The 9,389-nt window shown below is 37.4% G+C and overlaps 1 protein-coding gene across 6 annotated transcripts; it reads left to right on the top strand.

The window, feature by feature from the left end:
• Positions 1-492: 492 nt before the first annotated feature.
• LOC137725415 (protein HIRA-like) lies at positions 493-8,915 on the top strand. Of its 6 annotated transcripts, none has more exons than XM_068464081.1 (12): positions 493-694; positions 1,616-1,814; positions 1,934-2,063; positions 3,345-3,623; positions 3,948-4,199; positions 4,275-4,675; positions 4,807-5,782; positions 6,446-6,656; positions 6,836-7,076; positions 7,183-7,305; positions 7,800-7,917; positions 8,288-8,915. In XM_068464081.1, exons 3-12 carry the CDS (start codon positions 1,956-1,958, stop codon positions 8,678-8,680), a joined length of 3,102 nt encoding a protein of 1,033 aa, XP_068320182.1. In that variant the 5' UTR covers positions 493-694; positions 1,616-1,814; positions 1,934-1,955; the 3' UTR covers positions 8,681-8,915. The 6 variants fall into 6 exon arrangements, with proteins under 6 accessions (XP_068320182.1, XP_068320181.1, XP_068320184.1 ...); XM_068464080.1 differs by having other exon boundaries at positions 1,916-2,063; XM_068464083.1 differs by lacking the exon at positions 1,616-1,814.
• The last annotated feature ends 474 nt before the right edge of the window (positions 8,916-9,389 follow it).

Genomic DNA, 9,389 nt, shown 5'->3' with positions numbered 1-9,389 from the left:
TATTATTTTCAAAGCTATTATACTCAATTTTCCGCAAATTTAAGTCACGTTATTTGCATGCGATACACATCAAAGAGTAGATTAGGGATTTTACATTAAAAATAGTGTGTGGAGTTAACCTAGGAGGATAAATTAAACGTTAGATTCGCAACCTATATGAAATATTAAGGATTTATAGGCGAGAAAAGAGCGGTATTACACTCCAAATTGTGTCTAGTGACTTAGATTGACAAAAAATTGGATAAAATAATTTTGAATATAAGAGTCAAGATGAAATTAACAATTTTTAATGAATTTAGGAACTTATTTGACTGAAAAAAAACTAATTTGGAATCTTATTTTCGTTGAAATGATAGTTCAATAACTAAATCGACACTTCATCCTATACTAATTATCAACAAGAGCAGAAAATCACATGTGCCAAAAAGTTTAAGAATATTAAAACACTTGTAACATATATAAACTTTTGAATTATGTTCACAACTTCCAATATTATTTCGATTCCGAAAGTTCTGAATTTCAAAATTGTAGGGGATCCCGTTCCCGAAATTTTGGATGGAAATTGAAAACGTTGTTTAAATACCAGAAACACCCGTTTAAGAGAAAGAAAGGACCTCACTCTCACAACAGTCTCTCAGAATCTCTCAAATCTCCCAATCTCTCTCAAATCTCCAGCCTCTTCTGCCACACAAAGGTATGCAAGCAATCTCTTCAAAACCTTCGATTCTAGGGTTTCAAATCCTCTCAATCTTCCTTATTTTATTTATTTTTTATGCGCCTTTGTTTTTTTTCTGTGTTTGTTTTTTTTCTGTGTTTTTTCGTTTCCTTTTTGTTGGGCGATTTGTTCAGTTCTGTAAACTTAAGGTTCAATGGTTTTGTAATTTAATCGATTTGTGCTCAATGGTGCTCCTCATTTCGTTTGTTTTGGTGCCAGACCCTAACTCCCACGCTAGGGTTTCCAAACAGGTTTGAAATTTTAATTTTTAGGGTTCTTGCGGATTCTAGGTACAATGCTTCATGGGTATTTTTTACTTATTGGCCTGTGATCGACCTTTTGTGGCGTTCTTCGATTCGTCAGCTTTGAATTTAGATTCAACGTTGCAGCACAGGGAGTTTTTTTTTTTTTTTTTTTACTGTGGAATTGAAATCCGAGGATTTCCTTGTTATTAATTAAGCTTCTCTATGGTTTCCTCAAGTTTGTTTTCAATTCAATTCTTGTTAAGCCTCTTGTTACCACATGCACGTGACACGATTCAGTTTAGTTTAGAATCCTATGCCGATTGGCGAAATTGGTAGGAAGGGATCTTCTAGGGTTACCTCCTTTCACAAACATACTCTTTTGTTATCAAATTTTGAATCCTGCATGATGTGTGTTTTTGTGCTCTTTAATCTTCTTGTAATCAGAAAGCATATGAGTAAATAACTATGATGTTAAAAACTCTATCCCTTCTATTCCTACGCAAATAAAAAGTAATTGACCAAAAAAATATTTCCTATGATGCAAAAAATTCATGGTGGTTTGCAATTTTCCAAGAGCAGTTATCCCTTGATTTTCTCATCCTTACTTCTCTAGCCCAAACACTAATGTTTGGCTTATTATATGTCATTAATGTAGGGTTTTCCAGCTCCAAACCACTGAATCTTGCATAACCTTCTGGCTTGGTGCTATGCCACGGCAACAAGTTAAAATCCTTGCTTGAGCGAGATCTTGTTTCTTTGTCTCAGCTGGCCCTTTGTGAGGCACTTTATAGGGCTTATGTTGGTTTAAAAACCATGAATTTGCATACCTGTTTTATATGATGTCAAGTAAGGAGGTAGTTTTTTTGTTTTATTGGCTTATATTTTTGGTTTGTTAACTGAAATATGTCTTTTATTTTATTTTTCCCTCCAGTAGTCTGAATTTTGGGATCATCAGGTGGTATTGCTTTGTTAGGTTCTGGAAATAAGTAGCAGAGATGATTGCAGAGAAGCCCAGTTGGATCAGACATGAGGGAATGCAAATTTTCTCCATTGACGTCCAACCTGGTGGACTTAGGCTTGCAACTGGTGGGGGTGATCACAAGGTTCAATTCCTCTCCTCCTTTTACTCTTGCTTAGGAAATGTAGGAACTAGGTTGTAATGTATATCTAATGATGCGTTTAGATTGTGTTTTTAGAAGGGGTCTGAGTTCTTATTAGGAATTGTGTTGTGTTAGTAACAAATACAAACTGAAATAGGGCAGAGCTCAAATACGCAGGAAAACGGTGGTTAATTTTATTATTTGAATCACACTTTGGTTTCCTCTGAATCAGTGATAGATAAAACTAATTTTTTATGTTACGTAACGTTTGATGAAAACAAATTAAACCATGTAGTCAAATATAAATCCACCATTCTAAATCTACGCAGCAGGATGCGGACTAACTTTTAAATCCATAAACTAAGGATATTATAATTTTTAACGGTTTAGAGCATAACTTGTTTGTAGGGCTGCATCATTTTCCAGTTTGTGTTGGTAAAAGTTTCAGCAGATATTTATTGAATATTTTTTATTTTTCATTTGAGTGTTTTCATTTATGTTTCTTGTCTACTAGTATGAAACCCTTTTGTGGGTTTTTATATATATATTTTATTATTTTTAACTAAGTTTTTCATATTTCAAAAATGGTTATTGAAGTACTTCTTGTGCTGTCTGTACATGACTAGTTCTTATTTATTTGCAATTGAAATTGAAATGCAATAGATGAAAAACATTAATAGTTCGAGGTAGAATCTCATGTATGGCACATAACTCATCTACTCAAAGTCTGAAACTGGTGTGGCAAAGGTCTACCATAGTTTTAAGGTAATATCTCCACTTTAGTTGTAGTCCATGCTATGTGCGTTCTTTAAGACCGTGACGCTATTTCCGACAATATATGTTTTTCTTTCATAAAGTTAGACAAATATAAAATAAACTTCCTGTTTTTTATTTCCTTAATTGTTTATAGTGTTCTGGACCTGAAGTAAATCATGTCATTGTATTTGTGCTATCATATTCTAGTACTAGAATTCATTGAAAAGACTTTTCCATGAAAAATTAGAAAAACAACTCACTCCAAATACTTGAAAGGGTGGCGTCAATAATATTGAGGGCATTGTGTGCATACATTCAAATTTTTCATAAAACTATGTTTTATAATTCTTTATTGCACATGGTGTTTGAACACCAACATAATGTCATCGATGGACATCTTGTTTTAGACAAGTTTGGTCATAGTCACGTTTATGTTTATTTTATGTTGACATTTGTTGCAAAAATTTACATGATATCATTTGTTATACCATGGAAGTGATTTACTCCTCCCCACTTTACTAATTACAGGTGCGGGTATGGAACATGAAATCCCTTGGCAGGGATTTGGATGATGAAGAATCATCAGCCCAGAGGCTACTTGCAACTCTCCGTGATCACTTTGGTTCTGTGAATTGCGTTAGGTGGGCTAAGCATGGTCGGTTTGTTGCATCAGGATCAGATGACCAAGTGATTCTAATTCATGAGAGAAAGCCTGGTTCAGGAACCACTGAGTTTGGCAGTGGAGAGCCACCTGACCTTGAAAATTGGAAAGTTGCAATGACTTTGAGAGGGCATACTGCAGATGTGGTAATGACATTGCTTTTACTATTTGGGAGTCAGACCACCTAAATAATTTCTTTCATCTTATAGTTTGTTGAAATTGAGTATGGTTTGCTTCATGAATATGATCCACCTTTTGCTCAAAAAATAAAGTCATCTTGCTTTCCGGGGATTATCTTGAGCTTTAGTGAATTGGGTCTTTGAAGTTACGTTGTATGATTACAGCTGCCCTACCAAAGAAAAAAACATGGATAATTTAGTTGTGTTTTATTTAAATTTTCTATGGAATCCTTTTATAGTTCCTGGTGGGTATTGTCTTACTGAGGTGCTGTTTTTCCATGCTTAAAGTAGGTGGATCTTAATTGGTCTCCAGATGACTCAATGTTGGCCAGTGGAAGTTTAGATAACACTATACACATCTGGAACATGAGCAATGGTATTTGCTCTGCTGTTCTGAGGGGTCACTCTAGCCTGGTTAAAGGAGTTACTTGGGATCCTATTGGCTCCTTCATAGCAAGTCAGTCAGATGATAAGACTGTAATTATTTGGCGAACAAGTGACTGGAGTCTTGTGCACAGGACAGACGGCCATTGGCAAAAATCAGTATGTCAATTGTGTCACTGAGGTTTCTTTATACAAGTTCAGATATCATTTTCTAACATGCTTGTGTTTCTTCAGCTTGGATCTACCTTTTTCAGGCGGTTGGGATGGTCCCCTTGTGGCCACTTCATTACTACCACTCACGGATTCCAGAAACCAAGGCATTCTGCCCCTGTTCTAGAGAGAGGGGAATGGTCTGCTACATTTGACTTCTTAGGACATAATGCCCCTGTGATCGTAGTGAAGTTTAACCATTCAATGTTTAGGAGGAATGTTTCCAATGCTCAGGAAAAAGCTGCACCCGTTGGGTGGACTAATGGTGCTTCAAAGACAGGTGGAAAAGACAAAGAACCACAACCTTATAATGTCATTGCTATTGGGAGTCAGGACCGGACTATAACAGTATGGACTACTGCAAGTCCCCGACCCCTCTTCGTAGCAAAGCATTTCTTTACTCAAAGTGTTGTGGATTTATCCTGGTATGGTTTCCGTTTTCCTATAAAGATCTACCATTTAGTACTTTTTCATATTCTATATCATTTTAATTAGCTTTTTTATTCATTTTATGTTTATTCCTTTATATAATGTGTTTTTTTTCTCGTCGAAACAGGAGCCCTGATGGTTATTCACTTTTTGCGTGTTCTTTGGATGGTTCAGTGGCAACTTTCCATTTTGATGTTAAAGAACTTGGCAACCGTTTAAGTGATGCTGAACTGGATGAATTGAAGAGAAACCGTTATGGCGATGTTAGGGGTCGGCAAGCAAATTTAGCTGAAAGCCCAGCTCAATTATTGCTTGAAGCAGCATCTGCTAAGCAAGCCCCAAGCAAAAAAGTGGTTCTGGATGTTCAGCAAAACCAGACAGTTGTAAAACCTTCTGTCGATGCAACGGTTGCAACAAAAACTTCTGCAGATGGCTTAAATAAGGTCTCTATGCCTGCCAGAATTTCCAGTCCTGTGAAGCAGAGGGAATATAGACGCCCTGATGGTAGAAAGAGGATTATTCCAGAAGCAGTTGGGGTGCCTCTGCAGCAGGAAAATATTTCTGCTGGGGTTCAGACCCAGGCACTTGACTTCCCTTCTATGCCTTCTGATAGAAAAAATGATGAGAATGGGTTAATTGCAGCTGATAGTGGCATCAAAGAAACATCTGTTAGGGGAGCAATTGGCAGAAGCGCGGAAATAAAGGAGGGACATGGGGTAACTGCTAGAGCTATGATTACCAAAAGCCTTGTTATCGAGAAGGTTCCTGCCTCCACAGGTGGAGATGAAAGCATAGCTGTGGAACAGTCGGGGAATTTGAAGTCTTCTAGTTCGGCAGGTTCTTCATGTGCCACTCTTTCAATTAGGGTGTTAGATAGGAAAGGAGGAGAAGGCAATGCACCGATTTGCTTGGAAGCTCGACCTCGGGAACACGCTGCAAACGACATTGTTGGCATGGGAAATACATTTATCATGAAAGAAACAGAAATTACTTGCACAAGAGGGTTGCAAACTCTTTGGTCAGATAGGATATCTGGGAAAGTTACTGTTTTAGCTGGAAACACTAACTTCTGGGCTGTTGGGTGTGAAGATGGATGCATACAGGTGAAATCTATATTGGTTTTGCACTTGTATACGTACAAGTTTTCTCCTTTTCTTCGTTTTTTCCACCAAGTGTTAGTAGTAGATTTATTTCTCATTAAGTTCAAAACTCTACATAATATAATTCGATTTGTTTTCTAGGCGGTTGCACTCATATCCCATTTAAAGTTTAGCGTACTTATTACTAAAATATTTCTTTCCACAGTGACTTTGTGATACATTATGACAAACACCTTGGTACTAGGATTCTGATGCCAACTTGTTCTTTCTAATCAATCTTTTATACTGAATTACCTTGAAGCTATAGCATTTTATTTCCCTTGCAGCATTTAATTTTTAAGTGATTGTAACTGACAAAGATGCTAATGTCCCATAGGTCAGAACTTAGCATTCGTTTTCTTTCAAGGTAGTTAAGAAAATCCATAAAAAAAGGTTTTGAACAATTGGTTAGCTTAAGCTCTTGGTTGGGCATATGGTTCATTCAAGGGGGCGGAATACCCAAAGGTCCTAATTCTCAAAAGCGAATTCAATCTCCTTAACTATTCTGACAAGCATCATGCCATTTATGTTCATTATAGATTTTTAGATACAAATATATTACCACCAAGCTTGTTATAAGTGGTTGAATTTATTTAACTTATCGACGTTTTTGGTTCCCTTGAGTAGGTTTACACAAAGTGTGGGAGGCGTGCTATGCCAACTATGATGGTAGGATCTGCAGCAATATTTATAGATTGTGACGAGTGCTGGAAATTATTTTTGGTCACAAGAAAAGGATCCTTTTATGTATGGGATCTATTAAAGCGGAATTGCCTCCTCCATGACTCATTGGCATCTTTGGTCGCTTCAAACCCAAACCCATCTGCAAAAGACGCAGGTACAACATTGCACTTGTCTTTTCAACCCTTGAAGTGTCTTTTTGGATCTCTAGTTGGCGGATAGTCATAACCCATGTCTTGTCAGCATGTGGTCTAGATGTGCTTAACATCCTGACCACTGTGGCTGTTGGTATTGTTTTCTCCTTTTATTTCTGATCTTTTTATCCATGCTTTGCAGGTGTGATCAAAGTTATATCAGCAAAGCTATCAAGATCTGGTTCTCCTCTTGTTGTTCTTGCCACTCGACATGCCTTCCTCTTTGACATGGGCCTGATGTGTTGGCTTAGGGTTGCAGATGATTGCTTTCCTGGGTCAAATTTTGCAAGCTCTTGGCATTCGGGTTCAACTCAGGGTGGTGAGCTGGCTGCTTTGCAGGTTGATGTTAGGAAATATGTGGCCAGAAAGCCAGGTTGGAGCAGGTTTGTACTGATAAATATGGAATTGTTAAGATTATAATATTTGCTGACCGGCATACTACAGTCTAGTATCCTGCTTTTGGAATTGATCTGTTTTACTTTCCTGTAGGGTGACAGACGATGGAGTGCAGACACGTGCTCACTTGGAGGCTCAGTTGGCTTCCTCGCTAGCATTAAAGTCAGCTAAAGATTATCGCCAATGCCTTCTATCATATATACGCTTCCTTGCAAGGTATTTCTTTTCTGTTGTGCTCGTATTATTAAATATAGGAAGACCTATATGTCCTTGCACTCCTGCTGCTCCTTTTTTGTGCTATATGTGCATATATTTCTACTAATGTTGAGTACTCGTATTATTATAATGTTCCTTGGTGCTTCTTCTCTTAAGTAATACTCGTATGCTATGCTTCTGCTTTTTCTTTTGTTGTTGGCATCATCTTTTACCCTTTATAAGGCAGAAAACATGAGGGGTGAATTTGGTTTTACAAATTTGACGCTAATTTACGAATTTGGTATCTTGAAAAATGAGGTATATTTTTGTCCTTGCAGTGGATGTTGTTGCATGGGGGCTCTGCATGTCTGTTCTTAAGATGTGATGCCAACATTATATATGTATATGTGTGTGTGGGATGTTGAACAATTTTAAAACTTTTGATGCATAATAACTTTAGCTTCTGCAGCAATATATATATATATATTATGACTTTTTGTTTTCACTGGTTTCAGGGAAGCAGATGAGTCTCGTTTACGAGAAGTGTGTGAGAGTTTTCTTGGACCTCCAACTGGGATGGTAGACGATACAACTTTAGATTTAAACAACTCGGCATGGGATCCTTATGTACTTGTAAGGCTTTCCATACAGTTCTTTAGGTGTCTTTTGCTATTTTTCAACCTATTTTTCCACTAGTTTTTCTTACCCCCATTTGTTCTGTTATATGGCGTTAATGATACACTTCTTGAGTCTAAATTTCTGCTGCTTTTACTCAGTCTGGTTGCATGGTGAGGGTTAAGCAGTATGTGTGAGCAATTTGTAAATTTCACATGCAGTTTGGTTGATTGATGTGCGAAATTTCAATGGTGTATATAACATGACACACTCTTTTAACAATTGCCATCCAATCTTTGCGACTCGATTGTTACTAGGCTTTAGCTTTTTATTAAGCCTTTGGAAGGTTGTTTATACATGTTTTTCACTTGTGCTTTTGCTTTTGCAGGGAATGAGGAAACATAAACTTTTACGAGAAGATATCCTTCCGGCAATGGCTTCAAATAGAAAAGTACAGAGATTGCTTAATGAATTCATGGATCTCATTTCCGAATATGAAAGCGCTGAAACAAATATAGAGAAAAAGATTCAAACTTCGCTGACAGGACGTCAACCGGCAGCTGATGAAATGGACTCTGCTCCTTATAGGACAAATGAAATGGACATTGTACCTGCAGCACCAGAGAAAACGAAGTCTATTCCTGCTTCAACTGACCAAAAGGACTCTTCCCAGCTAGCAACAGATGAAGAAAATTCTGCTCCGGTAGCAGAAGACAAAGTTAATTCAGATCCACCAATGGGCAATCAAGTTGGTGAAGCTGCACAAGATGCAGGTTCTTGAGTTTTTCATCTCGAAGTGCAGATGAAGTGTATCATATGTAGCCAGCTTGGTGGATCTTGCTTGTACATTATTCGGCGTTATCCAAATTAAGGTGGTTTTCTCCTAAAAAAAACTTGTTGAGTGTCCTACTAGGAGAGCCTGCCATAAGGCGCCGATGAACACCTCTCTCCGTACGATTACGTTGTGTAATTTATTGATAATATTTTACTCGTTCAAGGAATCAGGTTTTTTGGTTGCCAATGGTGGTTAGAAGTAGGCTGTAAAAGTTCTGATGATGGCTTTGTGGCTTCGGGTTTTAATTGAACTCCAAACGGGAAAGCCCCAAAACTAAATTTATCATCGTGGGTAATGATACAAACTCCCAATTTAATGATACGATAAGCCCATAAACCTGCAAGCCATCACTGTCACGTAGCTAGGTTACCACTCTATTCAAACGATAACTTGTGTACTTTATTAAATTTGAATGACAATCTTTTACATCACATGCTAACGTATTAAATAATTAGATAGGCTCAAACCGATCTCATCTATGGAAACCACTATTGTTGATGCAAAATTTTGCCATCTTTAGTCTTGACGAAAATGTACTTGCAAAACAATCAACACCTTTGATCAAAGACCTAAGTCTCATACGCCCACGATGTAGGAGGGTTTAGGCTAATGAATCTCCAATGCCTAAGTCAGTTTCTCTAAGAAAGTAAAGTGT

Source organism: Pyrus communis, chromosome 2 (genome assembly GCF_963583255.1).
Source record: "Pyrus communis chromosome 2, drPyrComm1.1, whole genome shotgun sequence".
Taxonomy (NCBI): Eukaryota; Viridiplantae; Streptophyta; class Magnoliopsida; order Rosales; family Rosaceae; genus Pyrus; species Pyrus communis.
This window is presented reverse-complemented; position numbering and strand designations above follow the sequence as displayed.

Coding starts and splice junctions, on each gene's coding strand:
- LOC137725415 (XM_068464083.1), top strand. CDS start 1,956: ATGATTGCAGAGAAGCCCAGTTGGATCAGACATGAGGGAATGCAAATT. Junction 4,200..4,274: donor ACGGCCATTGGCAAAAATCA/GTATGTCAATTG, acceptor GTGTTTCTTCAG/CTTGGATCTACCTTTTTCAG. Junction 4,676..4,806: donor AGTGTTGTGGATTTATCCTG/GTATGGTTTCCG, acceptor TCGTCGAAACAG/GAGCCCTGATGGTTATTCAC.